A 22,307-nucleotide genomic window follows, 5' to 3' on the forward strand; every position below is an offset into this window, starting at 1 on the left:
GCTAAAAACACGTCAACAGAGCCGGTAGCTTTGTAAACAGCGCTTTGTTTATTTAGCACTCGAGAAAAATTAACTCAAAAACTTTACCTAAAACGGTGGTTTGTTCTCTTAACAATAATGGTAGGGTAATTTTTAAGTTATAATTGATAGATTTAAACGAATCAAAACAGAAGTTGAGACCAAACACTTCGAGTTTTGTTCCAATAGCGTGTGATTAGCAAGAAGAATGCAGCAAAGAAAATAGCCGAACTCCGTGAAAATGCACGCTGTATATTTTGGTCTGGCGCGCTCGCTTTTAACGGGTCAAAAATAATGTTTTTACATGATATACACGAAGAGTTGCTCGTTGAAAAGAGCTCTTTTATTTTATGTACATTCGTATACCCCCGATGTTTTGGTCGTCTGAAATATGGCAAAATTCAGCGTACAAACGGAATACAAAACATAATGTACTTTACGCGGGTGGTTACAAATGAAAGAAAGTTTAGTCGGAGATGAAATATAGTTGGAAAGCTATTCCAAGGGATGAAAAATAACGTATGAAAAAATGAATCCAAGATAATGTTTTCGTCGTCTTGTACGAGCGTTGTGAAAATACACTGAAAGCCCGATAGAAATTATGCAAATTAGATACGTTTTGGCCGATTTCGAACTTTTCGGTCTTTTAAAGAAAATAAAAGATAAAGTTGAATTTTGCTTCCGTCGCCGGATTCTTGAAAATTACTGACAACTTCTCTTAATGTCTCACTGGCATAGCATGTTGCTTGATTCAAACAATATTACCAGTTATAAATAAAAAATAATGACAGGCTGGCTACCCAATACTATAGCTAAATGACAACCAGTAGCATCATTTTGAAAGAAACCTTAGAAATGTCCTTTGTGGGTAACATAGTTTTCTAAGAAAGTTTCGGTCAATTTTTTTCTACTTATTTAAACACAAATATTTTATATTGTACAAAATTGGAATAAATGTAGTGATAGCGCAAGAAAACTCATCAAACATTTCAACTGATTGTATCAAAGCTGAAAAGTGTCCTGACACAAATGTTTGCCATACTACTTATACGGAAGCTTGAACAGTTTAACTAAGGCTTCCTGAAAAACACACGACTGATATCCGAGAGATTCTAACTGTGTTCAAAGTAATCTAAGATCAATCTTAAAGTGATCGGTGTCATAGAAAGACAGCAATTAGCCTTCGAAAGAAACACGCAAGATAAATACTTAGGACTTTTGTTTGATTCTAATAGTACTTAGTTGGGAATACAGCAATCGTCGGCTGGTGCAAATTCAAGCTTGTTCATTGAAGTGAGATAATTGCAGAAATGTGCCGTGTCTTTACTGAAACTCTTATATCTCCATTGCTTGTCCATCGGGAATTGTTATTTAATTTATTTACTCAGCCTCAGATTTGTGTTAAGTTTGTCGAAATCAAGATGCAAACTGACAAGAGAGTGAGCTCCTATGTATAAATAGCTATATTTTTGGTATTATTGATGGGGAGCAGTCTATCATTGTCATTTGGTTCCTATTTCAGAAATGGCTTCAGGATTTACACCAGCTGCAAAACGCTCCCGAACGGAAAATGAGGGAGCTTCAGTTCGCAAGCTAGGAAAGGAGCTTGGCATTCCTTCGAAGGACATCTGCCCAGCCAAGATAAGTAAATGGCTTGCGGTTTGTCTGATAGGTCAATCAACAACTAAAGTTGGCTGCAGAATTAGGGCAGAAAGCATAAAGCTGTTTATGATCCATGTGCATGATCCTGGGGCAGGAAAGTCACCTGCCTTTCAGCAGTGTTCAACCAATAAGATTACATGTTGAGGCGAAAGAAGATATCCCCTCGTTTGTGGATGAGTTCACTGAAGCAGAACTGTCCCGCCAACTCAAGGGGACACCCGGCCACAAGGCCATCATTGGAAAAGAAGAGGCGTCCCATTTCTTTGAACAGTTACTTGGAGGGTTACGAGAGAAAAACAGGATTGACTTTGATAGGTTGATCCAGCTGTATAATGGGGGTACATGGGTGTACGTGAGAGATGACGAGACAACATGTCAGTTCATCGACAATCCAGCGGTTTCATTGAGTGGATATAGCCAGCCTTATCGCTTTGTCCCCATAAGCTGAAGGAGAGACGAGATAGTCGTGTTGACAGGATGATTGTTTATCAACCACTCCCACATCTCATGGCAGCCCGTGAGACGAGAGAGTTCATAACAAAGCTGAATGACTCTCCTGTGAAAGACTTCAGGTACCTTTTTACCAACAATTTATATTTCTCTCTAGCTTTCTTTCTTATATTACATGTTTTTTCACTGGGATATTTTGGTTTGATGTGAATTACTCTGCAACATACACCTTGTAATACAATTGCAAGAGTAGAAATATGCAATTTGGATGGGGCGTATGAGTAACCCTTTGTCATTCTTATGCAAACCAGCATTTCGTGTCTGCAAGTTTTTACAGTAGTTTGTCCATCAATGGTGAACAATTCAAAAACACTGAAGAACTTAATTGGAATTAAACCTGATTTTTTCTTCACGATTTCAGGGTCATCCACTCGGCCATTTATGAATTTTCAGATTCAGAAAATGGGCCAGCTGCCTACTCTTTACACCAAGCTGGCAATGAAAAAAATGAAGATTTCATTGATGGAATATCAACGTCTTTGAGTCGCCAATGAGCTCGTAACACGTCATCTGAGGATGTGTCGAAAGACGATAGATATGTTTGAAGGCTGGCTACAGTTCTACATGTGCCCTATGACCAGTTGCCATGACTTTTAATTTCGCAAGATGATTATCTCACAGCTAGAACTTGGGCCGAATGCGGTGCTATCGATGCGAAAGATTTTCACTATCAAAGTTTTCTTGTCTCTTGTCCATCTAGCCGGTGGGATCTTGGAAGGGTTAAAAAATGCCGCCGACTAGAGTTACAGCTTATATATTTAGCCAACTTAACCCCCATGTTAGTCTAACACTACATTGGAATCACCCTTTTCAGGAATATTTCTATGCTCTTGGGTCTCTTTCCTCTGGCTATTGGCATCTTGGATGACTAAGAAAATATAACCGTGCAGCCAGAGAGACAGCCTAGCCTATATATATGGTGAAGTAAGTTTGAATTAATTTACTAATTTATGAAGAACGTTTGAACATCTCGCTCTAGTGTTACACTTCCATATTGTTACTTGATAATTTCGCGAAAATGGAACAGGTATATATTTCTTCAGAATTTAATTTCGCGGTTTGGCAAAAAACGTATATTAAAAGGAACTAAATTTTAAGTAATAATTGTCTAAATGCTGATCTGTATCAACAAACAGTGACTCTCAGAACTGGCCGTCCTTGAAGACCCAGGGGCTTCGAGTCGATTTCAAACCAAGGTGGGAGAGCTTGAAGTCGACCCACTGCCCCTGGGTCTAAGAGGATGAGAATTGACACAACTGCTTTTAAGTTTCCACGGCGGTAGTTTCCAATGACACTGAACAAAATTATATTATGATAAAAAAGAAAATGAAGACATCTTATATGTTACTTTACAAGGGGCTTGGTAGGAATAGATTATTGGTGACTGCACCTAGGATATCTTACAAGAAAGGTAGGAAGAAGATGATATTGATTCAGACAAAGAGAACTCACACACTAAAACTAAAATGAAGAAAATGGAGAGCAGATTATGTGGTAAACTGACGTTTACGTTGATTAAAGTATTATATTCCAAGGTGTTAAATTTCGCGAAAACCTTTTCATGCAGGTCACCGCCGCCCTGTTATAAGTATAAGTATAAGTATAATTTATTTACCGTCAGGTACACGGGGAGTGGTTGCCCAATCTCCCGAGCCGGAGGCTCATGATAAAAGTGACTGACTATAAAATACATTCACAAAGTCTTAAATTCTTAAATCTAAATTATTAGTTATCACGTTAAACTATAACAAATGTATATTTAAACAGAAGCTACGTATACGCAGAAGTGTCAAAAGATTATAGACAGCTTTTGCATTGGCAGCCGGTAAAAATAAGAGTTTTCAGTTTTTTTCTAAAAGACGATAAGTTAGGGGGCGATTTTAACAGAAGGTGGTAGTTTGTTCCAGATGCGAGAGATGACAAATGAGTACGAATTGTGACGGAATTTGCTGTTGTAGGAATTTTGAGTTACGTTGAGGCCAGTATTTCTTAGGTTGTAGGGAGTAATTCGGGGTTTGAAGAGGTCGGCTAGGTAGCTTGGGCCGTTCTCTTTGTAGCATTTATAAAATATTATTAGCGACTGTTCTATGCGTCTATGTTCCAGTGTGTTCATATCTGCTGTTTTGAGAGTTGATTCGTAGTTAATGCTTCTCCCCAAGTTCATTATTGTTCGGAGACCGTAGTGGTTTGCATCTTTGTAAGGACCATTGCTTGTGTCTTGTCTCCGTTGGCCTGAAGATAGTTGTGGTCAAGCCAGGAGGATAGTCTTTCCATGTCTTGGTTTAGCGAGAACTGGAGTACAGTTCTATGTTAGCATAGGTGGTATTGGTGGTTTTGTATTTTCTACTTAAGAACGCTCATTAGCATAGGTGGTTGAGTCCTGGCTGTCGTGCGGGAGTTGGAGGCTGCAAGCCTTAACGGGACACACACTGAGAGTCTTAAAATAACTGAGGGGAAAGTGTTTTCTTTGCTGTGACATCTGCAAACGGTTAGCTGTTCTAGTCTTCTCGGATAAGGACGATAGACCACACGCCCCGTCTCTTGGTCTTCTCAGTACTGGTTTTAGAAAGGAATGTTAAAGAACACACTCACTTCTCCCAAAGAAAAGGGAACGTAGCTCCCGTTGTTGTGGTCTGGCCTTGTTATTGTTTATAAATCTTTCAAGATCCTCCATAAGTATTTTTCTATATAGAGAGGTGGCAAAATTAAGGAAGAGGAAGAAGAAGAAGCATTTTCTGAAGGGGGAAATATAGCACGTGATGTCCATCTAGGCTTAAGAACCAACCTTGAACCTTTGGCTGATGCCAAATTTATTTTAGTTTGTAAACTTATTTTGTTTAACGGTGAAGCCTCGAAGGATGGGCTGCTAACTGCTCTGAGTTGGACCATGGTTCCTATCCAGATTTCCTGTCATATTTTTTTCCCCAAAGGGATTTTATCTTGCAGGTTTTTTTCTGGCCTCCGTATAACCGTTGTAGTGTCTTTCGAGGCGGTTGCCCATCTCTGTTAATCCTGACTTGGTGACGTCAACATACTAGTGATGTATACCTATTTTTGAATGTGGAAGGAGTTGATTGTATATCAGAATTGTATATGGTATATCAGTTGCGAATGTATGCATGTATGTACGCCCCGGGTTGGTTCTCAGCAGGCTTCCCTTAAAAAAAACGAATTTGGTTTACACTACTATGTTATTTGTTGTGTGGTGGAGACAAAATTGGTAATGTATTGCCGGCGGATTCTTAATTTGGCATTCTCAACTGAGTTCATATCGTAAATTGGCCTCCGTAAAGAGCTACGAAGCTAACGTTTCGAGCGTTAGCCCTTTATCCGAGCTAAAGCTCGAAAAGTCAACTTTGTAATTCTTTACGGTGACAAATTTTCTTTATCAACTCAGATCACCCTAATCAACATAAAAGTGTGACAGCTATGCGATACGAGTTGTACACGTACCGTAAATATCTTGATGGCTTTCGTATTTTCTGTTTAAGAACGCTCAATTTATTTTCACCAGTGTAAGCAGATTTCAAGCTTTTTCTATTCTCTCTCATAATCTAGACACATTTGTTTCAAAATAAGTCTCATTTGAGGGTACCTCGTTTGCAATTTGTACATCCATGAGTTCGCGTTTCATGAATATTCTATTTCACCACATTTCAATTTGTTTATTTACCGAATTATCCCTTCAATGCTTGCTCAATTTTTTTTTTCACGAGCGTAGTCCTTTTAAATATTCTATTTTTCCCGATCGGAAGACAAGCCTTTGTGTCAAATTTAGTGTCATTTGTGTTGACACTAAAAAATATAGGTCGATCCGTCTGCCTCAGCTGACAACCGTATTGACTCTCTGACTGAATTTGCTTTTGAATATGCAAAGTAAGATGTGTGCAGCTAGCGAGCTACAAACCCTATTACTAAGATATAACATCGCCATCTTGTGTATTGACAAGAAGAACCTCGATAGGGTTTTGCTAAACCAAGTCTCACCAACACATCTCCTTCATCAGCAACAGCCGGAAGCTCGTCGTTCATCACAGTGATCCGGAAACTAAATGGATTTTGACAGACGTCTTCCATTATTTTGCATCTTTGTTCGCTTTGATCGGTGTTATACAGTGTATTCAAGTGTTTTTTGTATCTGTAAATACCAACAGACGGGCAACGAGTGTGTTCGTGAAAGCACTCGCCATTAAAATCCTTCATGTTGGATCCTCCTCCATAAGGATGTGAGATTTCTAGAGGATCGCGGCTTTTTTCGAAAAGGTGTTCCTCTCCGATCTGAAGATCGAGATCTTTAGAAAGCCAGGTGGAAGTACTTTCCCGTAACGCAGGCTTAATGAATTTACCCTGCTCCATATCTAAAGCGATGTACACTCCATTGTGCCTCTTTGCTTTGACGATGATAAGAAAATTCAATAAATTCTTAGACATTTTCAGAGGAGCACTCCGGCGACATTGAAGATACCTGGGTCAATTTTTGCTGAGTGTGTGTCACTGGCTTTTTTTACAACCCCTACCCACTAAAACATTCTGTGGCCAATCATAGACCCCATCACGGTCACTTTTGGTAATACGTTGACAACTTCATAATCTCGAATCTTCTCATTTTCAAATCCCTACCTACTTACGCCTCGCGAAATGTGCGACCCCATTCTGGTAATTCTATTGAAAATGTAAGCCCAATCAATCCAGCTGTGAATATGTGACTCCATCCAGCGGCACATCCAATTAGCCTACTCTCTCAGACTCAAAGGTAGCACTGCTGATTAGATTCCAACAATAAGTCATGAGGAGAAGGGAGGTTTTGATTGGGATTAATTCGCAACTGCGAGCGTGGAAGGTAAGAGTTTCTGGCTGTGTTTTTAAGGGGTGGTTGGGCGGATTCCTGCCCCTAAAAGTTTTGAAATATGAGAAGATTAGCACATCACTCGGAGTTTTGGCATAAAATCGCTATCGAACGCTATTACACCCAAATATACTGGAAAACCCACAAAGGATTATATTATCACTATAGGAGGGAAAACATTATCTTTCTTTGCCAGAGGAAAGGTGCAAAATTGAGAGATCACCAGGCGAAAACGGAAAGTCTTCGACTGCAATGTGAGGTGCGGAAAATCTGCCGTGTGTGTCTTTTTAGAATCTTAAGATGCGTGACCTGTAGCGAGAAGTGATATGAAGTGAATCACGCGATGTTGTTTGGAGGCATCTTTAATGACAACTCGTCTGCAGCCGTAGGAGAAAAAAATGTAACTTTTTCTTTATGTGTACCTTAAAAGATTTCTATTATAGTTTTTTGAAACGATCTTTCCTCCCGACGACGAGAAACACATCGCAAAGTTAGTCTTCATGGCGTGACTGTGTTACTCGGTTTTATGTGTTATTTTACCTTTGAGAATAATGACATGTGCGCATGTCGTGAACGTGTCGCTCCTCTGAGTCTGTTAGAGTACCAAACATTTCAGATTCCTTTCGTTCTCTCGTTGGAAGATCAAGAAACAGGGAGACAAATTGGTTCAAACTCACGTAACTGTCCATGTGAAGAGTTGACCCGGAGACAGCACAGGTACAGACATAATAATAAAGTTATTCGCTTTGTAACTTTAACTTACATTTCTTTAATCCGTTGTTGACTTAAGGTAATTCGTTCGCGCTAACGTGTATAATCATAACGCGTATAAACTTTTAACACGAGTCTTTGGAACGTATGTTGAACATATATTCGATGCATAAGCTATTTTTTTCTCATTTCAGGACGATTGCTTAGCCTCTTAACGTGCCGTGGGTGTAATTATTTCGTTTGAAGCACTGTTCACGAAAAGAACATGTGAAGAGTCGATCATGAATTATGAATTGATGCTCACTAAAAAATTTGAATTTCATACTTTGGGGTCTGTTTCGTATTCAGACGAACTGTTTTACTTTCAAGAGTCGTTCCTGATCTAGATTAAAGGGACAGGTAATGCTTTCGTGAAGATCAGAAAAACGTAATGCGTATTACTGAAGGCGGAAGTTGCCATTTGCCATTGTGGAAACTAAGAGTGAAACCCTTTTCACACGGTTCGATTCTGGTGTTAGAGAATGACTTGCTTCCTATAATTCAATAAAACGTTTTCCGAGAACTCGATTTAGGCATTATTTGTCGATGCAAGTTTTTCAACAAGAATTAATATGCTTTAAAATTGAATTTGCTATTGAACCATGTAACATTTTGTTAATTACCGTTGACTTCCTCGCGCATAATTACATCACATTCTAAAATTCCCGTATCAACACCTGCTCGGGGGTGTGAATAAATTAGTTCCTTATGGCTGCCTATGTGTTTATTCTTCGTCAATCTAGATATTATGCTGCTTAACAACTCTACACGAAGTACATTTAGCCCAAGTTTCCCAAACCTATCAATTTCCCAAACCTTCCCAATTTGTCAAATGACATATTTACATATTGGATCTCATCAGTTCCCAGTTTAACCTGTTGTGTTCTAAAGTGAGCAGCCATCATAGGATTCCTCTTAAGTTCAATTATTTTTAATATGAATATGAAACATGACGCTAAAGTAGTAAGATAGGTCACCAAGTAAATAATTTCTCATTATATTGCACCTTGTAGCTGAAATGCATCTTATGATTAACAAGTTGCTTTGGGTGTTGCAGGGGTAATGACCAATATAGGATGCAACTGCTCGCTTTAATGCAAGGTTCTGTATTTGTGACCTTCCATATGATTTTAAGGACAAAGTTCAGATAAGCACACTCACAATATGCTTCTACTTAAAAACATTGGTATTTACAATTATCAACTTCCTGATCAGAAAAAAACAAAGTTGAAACATTTGGCTATGAATGAGTTGCATTAGGATTTAAAGCAGACACTTCAAGTACTTTTTTCATCTGGAGAGGTTACTTTTGATGATGTTTGTAGCATTTCAAAGCACAAAATCTAACCCAGTGCTGAATCAATTGCAACGATCACATAAATAATCCAACATGGTCTGGATATTCATAAATTGCCATTATAACGGCCAAAACGTTTGTGTAAAAGTGTATTTCATCAAATGACCAGAGCGATTTTGAGGGGATTGTAAAAATAATGAAAACCATCTTGGTCCAATTTACAACTGCTTAAATGGTGAAATTTGAAATATTTTATATCTAGCCTATAATCATGGAGTTTTGGAATGAGGAGACTCTAAATTGTCTAAAAAATAGTAATCTGAAAGTTGACTTTGTGGGAAATGGCCAAGAGAGGCTGTTTATTTTTATCCAATGAAAAGTGTGTGAAAATAGCTGGTATGCTGAAAAATTTAAAATGATTTAAGTAAGACACATGTATTCCCAAAATCTCACCAGAGGAACAAAACTATAACAGATGGCAACACAAAGAAGAACTTACAGATAAGAATTTTTTCCAAAATGGATGTACTTCATAAATGAGAGCAAGTAGCTATTTTGTTATGGACATTACATAAAGTGCATTACCTTCTTTTATAATATCTGAAGATAACAAATTAAAATATAACATAAAATGTTTCAGAAATGTAGATTAAAACAAGCAATAATTCAACTTTCAAAGGCCATTGCACAGATAATACTATAGAGAAAGTTGATATTTGATATTTTTGTAATGTCTGTAACAGCATTTTACACATGTAACGCAAGCACAAAAGGGTGATTTCTTTTCTAACAGTAGCATAGACAACAACTTTCTAAGCTGTTTATTGTTTCTTAGCTCTGCTTGAATAGTTAATGAGCAAGAGTGATAATGCCTGAGGAGGAAAGCCTGTGTAATATATGACCAATAAATTAGCTCTCCAGATTACGCTTTGCTGCTAATATTACAGATGTATATATTTTTCGCTACTGTAAGTAAATGTCACGAGAACAATGGGCATTCTGCATAATGTGTTGGTGTGTTGTGTGCATGTTATCACCTTTGTCCCCAAAATCAGATGGAGGGTCACATTTGGTCAGCCTTTGTGAATCATGGTAGTTTTTGTTGTTGTTTTTTTTAAATTCTAGCTGACTTTTGATAATTATAAATGAATAAAGAGGGTAAGTTTCTAAAGAAACTGTGGTGCTGCCTTGGTGGGAGAGTATACAAGGATAATTTAGTATTATCAATTGAGTTGTTGCCGTTAATACCATTTATAACCTTGGGGCACCTGTTAGTGCTCTTATTTGTGACTGCCATTGTCTTTCATAACTTATATATAGTAACTGTTGTTTTGCTGCTTCCCTTTTCAGACTTTTTGACTTTATTCCTGATTCAAGGGTTATTTTCTTGAACCTAGGAAACTCTATACAAGGTAGGAGGACTTGCCGCTCTTTTTTTCTCTCATTTTTGAAACTTGCCTTCATTTTGTCAATTGGTATTAATGATTTATATTCTGGGAATAACTGTGTCCTGTTTCCATATGTTTAAAATTCTGCATGCTCTCATTTCACTCATATCCATGTGAGTATTTATTATTTTTCCTGGTAATGTTATGTTAAGAACTATGTATTATATTAATACTTACCTAAAATGATGTTGTGATCAATGGTTATGGTTATTTTTGGCTACAAACATGTGGAAATACCCTTAGAAATAGTTTCTGAAATTCTGGTGGTCCTTCCGATATACTGCTGGTTCAAATACTGAGTAGAGCTAGGTTCGTAGACTGCTTCATCTGTACATTGACTTTTGGGATGTTTTGATCAATTTGTGATTGATGCACTTGAACATTTCAAACATTTGAGAGGCTCAATTTTATGCTGATAAAGCCACATCTCTTTTGCTCCTGTATTAGATGGCCATCGGGTCACGGGTTAAGAATGTTAATTAAAATAAAATCAAAGTTTAGGCACTCCTCTTAAAACATATCGTTTTCATTAGTAGTGAGGGAGAGGTCTTGGATTGGTAGATCTCAAGAAGATGTCTTACTTCAAATACTCAAGAGTATAATTACACTCTATGTCGGCCTTGGTACTTAGAAGGCATATTACATACCATTAAGAATGAAACGTCAACGAGTCACCAGAACTGACTGAGTTTATGGCCTCCGAGAAGAAATAAAAACTCTCTCGTAATCCAAAAACTATGTTGAGATCAAATATCGCCGATTAAACCTCTCATTAAGTTCTTGTGTTGGTGTTCCGTGCTTTAAAGGATTTAGAAAATGACATTGCGATTCGAAACCATTCTCGGTCTTAATTGGCTTATGGAAGGTTTTTTCCAAATAGGTTTGATTAACATAACTTATTGTAAAATCCATGCTTGACAGGTTATCCAGGTAAAGTCAGTTTCATGGCTACGGCTCCATCACCATTTGCGTTTACGAAAGAGATAGCCAACTATGCAAGGCTATGCCGCGTCCTGGTGGATGTCGGATCTCAGGTGCTCCGGTCCACTTTTGACAGAATACATCCACCAGCGACTCTACATAACGTTTTGGGAAGTACCTCAGTGCATTACGCCACATTGCAATCACTGTACAGAGGGAGGAGGAAAGTGCTGAATCCCACGCAATGGGGGAAGTTGTACCCTACTCACTCGCCCGTGTCTTCTGCAGCCTTCGATATCACACTTCTAACTTCTAACTGTGGTTTGTGCGCTCCTGCGAATGGATGGGATCGCCTTCCCCTACCTACAAGCATAAGCATTGCAGATGACATTGCCAGAGTTAAGTATTACAGGAACACTGTATACGGCCATGCTTCTCAAGCCTCTGTGGATGACAGTAGTTTCAGTGCTTACTAGCAGGAAATACGAGAAACTTTGGTGAGACTGGGAGGAGCTCATTTTAGAACTGAAATCGACAATCTTGAGCACGGCTGCATGGATCCAGATATCGAGGAGCATTATCGTGAACTGATGAAATAATGGAAGAAAGACGACGACAGCATCAAAGACAAGCTTGAAGAAATTGAGGGTAAGAAAAACATTGTCCATTGCCAATATGGATGAATCAGAAGGCTACAAAAGTATAAATTTACGGAAAAAGTCGATTCTTCTTTCACTTAACTAAACTGAATTCAAACAAATTCTTGAACCTGGGCTAATTCCTTGAGGGAATTTTTTTTGCAACCTCTCATGTTGGGGCTCGATTTTCATCTTATTTCCACATTTTGTTTACATCGCGCACTTTACAAAATTCAAAGGTGGAAGAAAGTCCTTGGGAAAAAAAAAAAGCAGACCCCAAGAAGAAAGATAGGGTATCATTCTGTCAAGAAAAGAAAGCATTCCTTTGTGAAAGTTACTGGTACTAGCGGAGCTCCACGCTTGCGTCCAGATTTTGACCAAAGAAGTCGCCGTCAAACCAAAATTTGCCATACATGATGGTCATTATTGTGTCGTCCTCCTCAACGCTCCACTGAGCGATCGAGGTAAAAAAAAGTGTCTGCAATGGGTTACTTTTCACGGGAAATATTCATCCATCGTCAATGACGCTGGGAGGTCCCGTTGTTTTATTGGTTTGCGGTTTCAAGAGGCATTATCTACACAACCAATCAGAATATCGAAAAAGCCCGACACATTTTTGTTGATTGATGCTTTGTGAATTAGGCTGTAGAGCCATTTTGCACGTGCTGCATACATATACTTACATATACTTTATTTATGCTCGAAATTCACAGTGTAGCTGTAGAGCTAATATCTTCGAGGAAATAAGCTATAATAAAATAAAAATATGCTTTATTACAATGCCAATATTATATATAAATTGTATACAACATTATGCATGCAGAGGGAATATAACTTGTAGATCTACTGTGGTAAAGCTTCATATCTGAGGATCTCCTGCTTGAATTCAAGAAAATTTAATGTTTTGTAAGTGTCTGGGAGAGAGTTCTAAATTTTACTAGTTAAGTATGAAAAAGAGTGCAGACCGTAAGCATCCGATACCCGATGAATTTGATTGAAGAACCTTCCGTCGTTTAATGTCTTACCGGCTCCTGACAGTTCCTTAAAATGAAAGTCGCTTAAATTATATCTTTATCCTAAACTGCATTTATCAAGCTTTCTTCTGATATATAGTTTGCTTGGATTTTTAGTGAAATTTGTGCGCGCACGAAGTTTTTCCCGAAGGACACCCACAAAGGAGGGAAATAACCTTAACACGGCGGTGTAGGCCTGCTCATGACGTTTACTAAACGTAAATCTTGATGTAAATGTGCTTATGACATTGCGCTTATCTTTCTTACATTTTCAGATTTGCTAGGTGACCTCGGAAACAAAACTGAGAAGATAGAGATTGAAATGAAGGAGATGAGAGAGACGCTAAGTAGCCTGACGACTACAGTGGAAAAAAGCACAAATGAAGGTTGGTTGCAAAAAAGAGCTACTCACGGATAAACTGAACTAACGACGGTGATTCCGTTAACTTGAGTACATAGCACATCTTCTAAGCATGACCACATTATTAATTGATTTTAGCCATGTTTGCATTTTTTGGTAATGTGTACTGTTGTAAGAGCACTTCCTGGCTATCAACCTGCTCCGGCTACAAATGAAAATACTAGGTAATGTGTGGGATGAATGGATACCATGGAATCTCAGACTACCTCTCGGTATTGGATAGTTTTCTGACAGCACTCATAAGCATTTGGCCGACAGGGATGAATGTCTTATTTTTAGATTTTTGTTAAGGATAGAATGAATCTAACTTCCTAGACCATTAGATATGACCTGCATATTGTTGAATGAACTACTATATTCCTTCCTCTACTCATAATTTATTGTAGAGTATTTCATTCTACATGGCAAAGTCCCTGAATGAGGGTTGTCCTAGTAAAAAGGGACAGGATAAGGTGTATGTGGTTATTTTACAATTCCCCAGTATAAAACTGTGAACGAAACCTCACACTTCATTGCAGGCGGACCGCTGGTTTTCTCCAGCCTTTTTGTTATTTTTACTCATGATGAAACGACTTGAAAAGAAAGGACGGAAAGGCGACTTTGCTATTCTTTAATCAGTTCTTACTGTGTCGCTTTTTACCGACAAAAAATCTTACGCAGGCTATCGGCTCCAATAATATCAATATTTATCTCCCGAGTAAAAAACTTTACGACAGAGTTTCACTATCAGACACCGTTTAAGCCGAACCATAAGTTTTTTTTAAAATGTTGTCTAAAATTAATCCTTAACACCCTAAAATTAAAATGCAATCTCCATACTCTCCTCTTTACATTTCCTAAGGTGCTGATAAGGAGAATTAGTTTCACAATGAAGAGTTTTTGGTTGGTGATCACTTCCTTGATTCTCATGACCTTAATGTGTGATTCAGGGGTGATGCTGTGAGGAGACATTAGATGCTAATCACCCTCAGGGGTCAAAGGCTTACAACAAACAATAGACGAAAGGGAAAGGATCTATTTAGTTATCTTTTCTTTCATTGAATAAAGTGGTTCTCACTCAGAATAAAATTTCTATTGTTATTCCATCGTCAGACACCACAAAAGAGTCTCTAGATAAAATAATAGGGGAAATGACAAAGATTGACAGTGAACTGAAAGAAGTAAAGGAAAAGATGTGTACTTCTACAGCTTTCGTGGGAGAAAGGATGACGGTTAGTTGAATTTTGTAATAAAAGTTATCCTGCTTAACCGGGTATGTAGCCGTAGTCAACATGTCCTAAATGTGTGTAAGAAATCATCCTATCTTGAGGGATTCAGTTTTTCAATTTTAACAGTTTCTGGTATGCTTTCATTCCCTTCAATGCTTTAACTGTGGAGTACAGTTCACCTCTGGTCCTCACAATTTTATTACAATTGCCGTTCTAAAATTGCTTTTACACTGATATTTGGGGTGGTGTATGGAAGCCACTGTTTAGTGAATACCTGCCAACCAAGAGGTGGCGAATTTTCCTTCGCAAGACATGGAGTAAAATTTTCCTTCAAAATTTTACCCGTAATAAGTGTCTAAACATTTTACTTGATGATCCGTTTTCGTCTGTTTTCAGCTATCACTAAAAACGATGCCATCTTTGTAATCTATGACATTTTCCTTTATCATGCAGGAATAATCAAAGATTCAGTGAGAGAGGCACTTATAAGAATGGAGAACGAAATAATAGAGAAAAAGGAAAAGCTGGTTTCCTTGATGGCTTCAGCAGAAGAATGCAGAGATCAAGGTCAGTCGTGCGAAAGACAGTAAAGTTTTAACTGTAACATTGGTATTAAGTTCAGCTCGATGTTAGAAACTATCAGAGTAGGTTTGACTGAATTCATAATCTAAATGGCTTTTAACCAATAAACATGAATCATACACTGATACCTTTTTGCATCGTCTAAGAAATTTCTTTGGCAATGGTGTTGTAATCATTCACTTATTTAAATTCAGTGCTAAATACCAGACGGACAACACAATTTTGACCACCTCATTCATTAGATTTATTACTCATTTTGCTACTGTTAGGTATTTTTGATCCAACTGAGCTTATAAATGGAATTCGCAAGCTGTACAAGACTCGTGAGGGATGGCTCTCACCATTTCCATGTTGTGAAGAGTTTCAGTTTTTTCTTGGCAATATTTTTACGAGGCTCAAAGTGGTCAGAAGAAAGAAAACGAGAGGAGAAATCACTGACGTATTTGTTGACATGTCGTGTATACTAGACCCGTATGAAGAGTGTTCAGCGCCGAGAACAGTGTTGATTGAAGGAGAACCTGGTATGGGAAAAACCACCTACTGTAAAAAGTACGCCTACGACTGGGCCAAAAAACAGCAAGAGCCTCAGGGCTGCAGCGCAACAGCATTCAAAGCAGTATTGTTGCTGAAATGTCGAGACATCTATTCTGATGTTTGGGAAGCCATTGATGATCAACTTCTTCCCCGACACATCGATGAAGAGGTCAAACAACTATTCTTTCACTGTATTCGTGAAAATCAGTCCAGCATTTTATTGATATTGGATGGATTGGATGAGTTACCATCCGGCAAATTGTCGATGTTTTCCGAATTAATTGAGGGAAGAGTACTCCCCAGATGCCACATAGTTGCAACAGCAAGACACGAAACTGGAAAAGAGGTGAGAAAATGCTGCGACACGCTGCTTGAGATCGAAGGGTTCACTGAAAACCATGTGAAAGGATTTATCACCAAGTAATTTAAAGAAAGGCTGGATTTAGCCGCCAAGCTCTCGGAACGAATGTCCCGAGATAAAAACCTGACAGAAATGGCAGCCAATCCCCTAAACACAGCACTTCTTTGCCTTTTGTGTGAAGAGTTTGAGGGCACACTCCCCGAAAACAGAGCTCAACTTTAATTGGATATGATTGAATGTGTCTTGAGAAGATACAGGAAAAAGAAGGGACTATCAGAAACAGGAGAGGACCTGACTAACCTTTACAAACCGCAATTGAATCACCTTGGGTCAGTCGCCTTGAATGGTTTACTTAACGGCAAATTGGATTTTAATAAAAGTGAATTGGCAAACAATGCAAAAGAGTTAACTGAGTTTGGATTTCTGTCAGTACAGCCTGGTGGCAGCAAATTTAGACAAAAACTGCATTATGCTTTCTTACATAAAAGTTTTCAAGAATGCTTTGCAGCATTCTTCATTTGTTCTCAGATTCAAAGTAAGGAAATTACACTTGAAGAACTAGTTTCCGATCCAAGGTATTTCGTTAAACTTAAAGAAGTACTTTTGTTTTCATGCGGAATTTTAGCCATGAAATGCGATGAAGGAGTTGTGGCTCTTGTAAAGAGTTTAACAAATGAAGTCAACAAAAATGCAGGCAGTGGTACAAAAGTTGTATTGGAGGCCATTAACGAATGCAAAAGAGAAAAAAGTGATTTTCACTCACAGTTAGCAAAGTCGTTTGGAACTGGTTTGAAACTAACCAATTTGAATTTGTCTGGCATTGGTTTTAGTGACGCCGGTGCTACTTCTATTGCTGAGGCAATCGAAGTCAACAAGACGCTCACCAATTTGAAGTTGTCTCGCAATGGTATTAGAGGTGCCGGTGCTACATCTATTGCTGAGGCGATCAAAGTCAACAAGACGCTAACCAATTTGAATTTGTCTTTCAATTGTATTTGTGATGCCGGTGCTACATCTATTGCTGAGGCAATCAAAGTCAATAAGACGCTAACCAATTTGAATTTGTCTTACACTCGTATTAGTGATGCCGGTGCTACATCTATTGCTGAGGCAATCAAAGTCAACAAGACTCTAACCAATTTGAATTTGTCCGACAATGGAATTAGTGATGCCGGTGCTACATCTATTGCTGACGCAATCAAAGTCAACAAGTCTCTGACCAATTTGAAATTTCCTTACACTCGTATTGGTGATGCTGGTGCTGCATCCATCGCTGAGGCAATTAAAGTCAACAATACTCTAACCAATTTGAATTTGTCTGACAATGGTATTAGTGATACCGGTGCTAGATCTTTTGCTGACGCAATCAAAGTCAACAAGATGCTAGCCAATTTGAATTTGTCTGTCAACCATATTAGTGATGACGGTGCTGCATCTATTGTTGATGCAATCAAAGTCAGCAAGACGCTGACAAATTTGAATTTGTCCAGCAATTATATAAGTGATGCCGGTGCCAGATTTATTGGTGAGGCAATCAAAGCCAAGGAGACTGACCAATTTGTATTACGATGGTATTAGTGCCCACGGTGCGAATTTATTGCTGAGGCATTCAAGTTCAGCAAGACTGTGACCAATTTGTATTCGCCACTCAATGATATTAATGTTGAGTTTGCTAGATTTATTGCTAAGGCGAACGAAGACGACAAGAATGTCTGAGAATGTGATTGGTGATGACGGTATTATATTAAGTTTTTGAGGCATTTGAGGTCAACAAAACCAGCGGTGTTCTTTTGTGGCAATTTTATTGCTGCATCTTTATTTTGCTGAAGTGATTAATGTTAAAAAAAAAAACTGCGGGTGACTCGAACCGGCTTCTGAAGCAATTAATTGAAGTGATTGTACTTTTCCTTTTAAGTAACTTTTAGTAACTCTTCCCTTTAGTGAACGCATGGAAAAACTGTGAGGAGCCTTTATTTTCAGTTGTCCTTAGTTGCACTTTGATAATATTACAATCCAGTCTTAATAGCTACCTTTGTGATGTTTTCTTTATTCAAGGTGATACTTATGCTCCTGAGGTATATACATTGGAAAAAAAGGAGAAGTGTAATACGCAATGGTTTTTAGAGTTTTGTATTTAAAAGATTATCATAGATATTTATCATTCACGAACAGCAACATTTTTTCCATTCTTTCCAAGTTTCGAGTGCCTTTCTTTCACTATAAACCAAAACATTAAAAATTTATAGGCACTGATTTTTATTTCTGTTGCTATCTGCAGAGCCATTCCATGAAATTTGTCCAATGAAAACTTTCTAATGGGGAGGTGTGTGGGCGTGGTAAATAAAATGTGTTGTTGATACCTCTAAAATGGTAATGTATTGCCAGCAGATGCTTGTTACCACGAAGGCCTAGGACTTAATGACGAGTCAGAAGATATGCAATAAGCTTGCTGTAGGGAGATAAGAATTGGTACCAATTATAAACTATTTCTTAGAGAGACTGGCAGATAGAACTCCAAGAGATAGTAAATATAGAGCTGATAGAATGTTTTCACTCACTGTATTTGTTTGATTAAACGCTGTGGCGTTTAGCAAATTTTTTGTGACTCGAGTGCGGCGTTTATTCGAGGGTGGCGTTTTCACGAGGGCGGCATTTACTTAAAATCCAATTTATTTCTTGCAAACAATAGTATGGAAGGTAACCATTTTGAATTTAAAAACAAAACATATTCCATTGCCCGTCCTCGTTTTCACAACTTGCAAGTTAATACAACTGCAATACTTAAAGTGAAATAAAGTGAACATAGTTCACTCAATTTCATGTAACTGTCCTCTTTATGATCCGAATCCAAAAGATATAATGTCGAATATGCTTCCTCTGAATCGGAACTGGTACATTCAAAGGGATTTATGTCTTGTTCACTCAGAACTTGCAACTGCGATAGAAGCATCAGTCGTCCACAGCCATAAGGCTGTCGTTCCCCGAGGAAGTGAATCATGTCGCCTTTCGACCCATCCACAGGAAGGCTCAACTCGCAGCTTGGGAAAGTTTTTTTGTGGGTAACTCCGCCCGAGAAACGAGAATCCACTGCGAAATGGTTTTTCTCGAGGATGCTTTCAAATTTTCGGCAGCTGTTTCTTCGTGAATTCCCGCGGTACCCAGCCGTTAATCATTCCTTTTTAGAGCAAGCGGCCTTGAACGACTTGTTTCAGCAAACATCCGGTGGCTGGATAAGCTTGGCGGAGCCTTCTGGCACAATTACTCGCTCGATTTTTTTCGGACTGCAATGTGTAAGCAATGCTCAATGTGGCAGTCGAAGAAGTCCCAGGCTGATAGCAATCAACCACCCACCTGAATATCACTGCTTTAGGGCCTGTTAAAAAAATGTGGGGGACCCAGGTAGGTGAAATGACTCGCCTAACCGTGTTCTAAAGATATCCCGCGTTTACATACAATCTTACAACCCCGATGACGTGTGGTAAAACTTTGCTGAAAAAACATAAGTTTCTTTCGTTTAAGATTTTCGCTATTAGCTCCATGCTTGACCGTTTCCGTGATGTTTTAACGTTTAAACTCTGCGTGGGACGACTAGGAAATGTACAAAGTCTTAACACACTCGTGTTTCGCTTTTGTTGTGCTCATTTAAACCGACATCTCCGAAGTCATATAATGCTTATAAAAATAGATCTATTCTAAAACAGAACGGGACCCAATTGTTCAAAGGGCGGATAACGCTATCCAATGGATGCATCGCTATCCAGCGGATAAGTGTTAACAAAGAATACTGCACCATCCATAAGATGAAGATTTATACAGTGGTTATCGTTATCGAACAATCAGGACCAGGTGGACAGCAGTTAGCCAGTAGAGTGATCTAAACAACACGTGGTACTTACAGTTAACGATTTGGAGCACAACTAAATAAGTGGGTTTTTGCTAAGTTTTTAATTTCTAACAACAAAACCGTGTAAAGGAAACAAAAAATTGCAAACATATTAATTGTTCCCCTATAAAGCCATAATGGTAGGATTGGGAAGGACAGTAAATTGACTGCTGCTAAAGCAACGCTGCTATGCTCCCTCACCTTTCGTACAACCCCTCCCCTCCCACCCCCCTTCGCTCCTTACCCTACAAGAGCCATGATCCCTCCTTTAACTACCTGACCACACAGGCTGGAAGGAGAGAAAACTTAAAAACCCAGCAGAAGAAAAAGAGAGGAAGTCTCCGCCCCTTCCCCTCCCACCTCATTTGCTTTTGTCGTCAAAACCCATTTTCAGTCTTTCCTGGGAGTGGCTTCTGATGTTTGATACCAATATATCCTTCGGGGAAGAGAAATGAAAACAAGAAAAATTCTGAGAGCAAAGGTAGTATTAATCATATGCCAATGTTATATGTATTGCACTGAACTGATTTAAGAACCCCGATGGCTTTTCCATATTTTTAAAGTCGTTTAAAGCCACGCACCTTACAATCAAATCACAATCAAGCTGTCTGCAGTAACCTGTGTGACGTTTTTTAAAACATTATTCTCAAAGATGTACTATCTGTTGAAATATCTGCTTCATTCCAATAGAGGAAGTTTACTACGCTATTATTTTTACACTTCGGTTACCGAAGCAATTTTACTGACATGCGATATTAAGGAAACAGGAAGGAACAAGTTTGCTTGGATACTAGGGATTTGGTCGAGATTATACTGAAATACCTGTGGTGAAAGATGAAGGAAACCAGTTATAAAGGTTAATTAAGAGAATAGTGTACTAAAATAAAGATATGTAGGAAAGAGATTTTTATATGAATTCTGCGAATGGATAAAGAACTTTATAAAAAACCTCTACTCATTTTGCTCTCAGAGTCATGTAAAGAGTTTTAGAGACCACACTTTATTTATCACCGTGGTATGGAGGATTTTTTTTAAGAGAAGGGAGGGGTGGTGAGGGTCTCGTGGTTTCCAATGAACGGAGGGTGATCAGTCGTCGTTAACAGAGTTTTAAGGGGGACTGTGGAGAATTGACCACCAATGCACTGTCAATGAGGGGGAATCATAAGTATATTAGGGGGGGAGCAGAGAAATTTAATCAACATGAAAATCAAATCAAGACATAACCAAAATCCTTCAGCCCCCCATGGGCGATAAATAACGAGCAACTCCTAGCAACAAGAGACTAGTCTTTCTCATCGTTTAACTCAGGGTACAATTCAGATTTTATCTTCACTTTTTGAGCTGGCACAGATAAATTGAAAGTTATCGAAATACGCACAAATATTTTTTAGTGGAGCTCTGTGAAGTATTTATTGGCAACTTTTCCGTCGATGACTACGTATTGTCTGCGTCCTCCTTCAGTTTCGTCGGAAGGAAACCATGGTCTATGAGGTCAGATGCTTTCTTGTAATCAATAAATACCAGCCCTGTTGCACTGTTTTTGTCTAAGTCAAGGTGCAGCTCGTCGATTAGTCGAATGAGGGCGGTCTCGGTGGAGTGGAATTTGCGGAATCCGGACTGGAGGTGATGAAGTAACGCATTTTTCTCAAGGAAGTCGTACAGGTGGTCACAAATGTGCTTGTAAAATAGCTTAGAAAGTATCGGAAGCACAGTTATCGGCCAGTAGCTCTTCGTGTCATCATTACTTTTTTTGCCCCTTGTAAATGTGGTCACTTTACCGACTTTCCACTTTGTTAAGAATGTCTGCGTGTCGATGCAGTAACCGATTAGCCTACAGAGGGAATCAGCGATGGCTTGTGCTGCAATTCTCAGCAGTTTGGCACCAACACCGTCGTCACCTGTAACTTTATGTGCTGGAACAGAAAGAGGAAGGTCTACAACTCTTTCCTTAGATATATGTTCGATATTTAACGTTCCAGACATTTGATATGGTGTAAGAGGGGGTGCCTGCTTAGGTTGACAATGTAAGTCGTTTTTGAGCTCTGACTGGGGATTTTAGTTGTTTTGTTGATTGAAATAGAAGCGGTACGATGTCTTAGTAATTTACACATTGTTCGAGATAATCTCACTTTTATCAACTAGCCGCTGGAGACCACAATCATAACTGTCATTTCCTGCCAGAAATTTGATCAATTTCCAAAGTTTCCGTGAGTCG

General features: G+C 38.7%; 3 protein-coding genes and 1 long non-coding RNA gene across 4 annotated transcripts in view; all 4 read left to right on the forward strand.

Annotated features, from left to right (window-relative positions):
- LOC149043691 (uncharacterized) overlaps nt 1-22,307 on the forward strand; it is a 90,013-nt gene that overhangs the window by 15,681 nt on the left and 52,025 nt on the right. The gene's annotated exons all lie outside the window — the stretch shown is intronic.
- LOC149043692 (uncharacterized) lies at nt 1,601-2,684 on the forward strand. The gene is made up of 2 exons (XR_016187848.1): nt 1,601-2,252; nt 2,552-2,684. It is a non-coding gene; the product is annotated as an uncharacterized LOC149043692 (long non-coding RNA).
- LOC149043693 (uncharacterized) lies at nt 7,500-12,873 on the forward strand. Its single transcript, XM_089210618.1, has 3 exons — nt 7,500-7,753; nt 10,434-10,495; nt 11,453-12,873. Exons 1-3 carry the CDS (start codon nt 7,563-7,565, stop codon nt 11,926-11,928), a joined length of 729 nt encoding a protein of 242 aa, XP_089066744.1. The 5' UTR covers nt 7,500-7,562; the 3' UTR covers nt 11,929-12,873.
- On the forward strand, nt 16,046-18,237 carry LOC149043694 (uncharacterized). The gene has a single exon (XM_089210585.1). It carries the CDS (start codon nt 16,438-16,440, stop codon nt 17,785-17,787), a length of 1,350 nt encoding a protein of 449 aa, XP_089066711.1. The 5' UTR covers nt 16,046-16,437; the 3' UTR covers nt 17,788-18,237.

Source organism: Pocillopora damicornis, chromosome 6, assembly GCF_964200805.1.
Source record: "Pocillopora damicornis chromosome 6, jaPocDami1.2, whole genome shotgun sequence".
NCBI lineage: Eukaryota > Metazoa > Cnidaria > Anthozoa > Scleractinia > Pocilloporidae > Pocillopora > Pocillopora damicornis.

Excerpts from the sequence above, each read along its gene's own strand:
- LOC149043694 (XM_089210585.1), top strand. The coding sequence starts at position 16,438 with ATGATTGAATGTGTCTTGAGAAGATACAGGAAAAAGAAGGGACTATCA.
- LOC149043693 (XM_089210618.1), top strand. The coding sequence starts at position 7,563 with ATGTGTTATTTTACCTTTGAGAATAATGACATGTGCGCATGTCGTGAA. Across the intron at positions 7,754-10,433 it reads TTGACCCGGAGACAGCACAG|ACTTTTTGACTTTATTCCTG; the intron begins GTACAGACATAA and ends TTCCCTTTTCAG. Across the intron at positions 10,496-11,452 it reads CCTAGGAAACTCTATACAAG|GTTATCCAGGTAAAGTCAGT; the intron begins GTAGGAGGACTT and ends CATGCTTGACAG.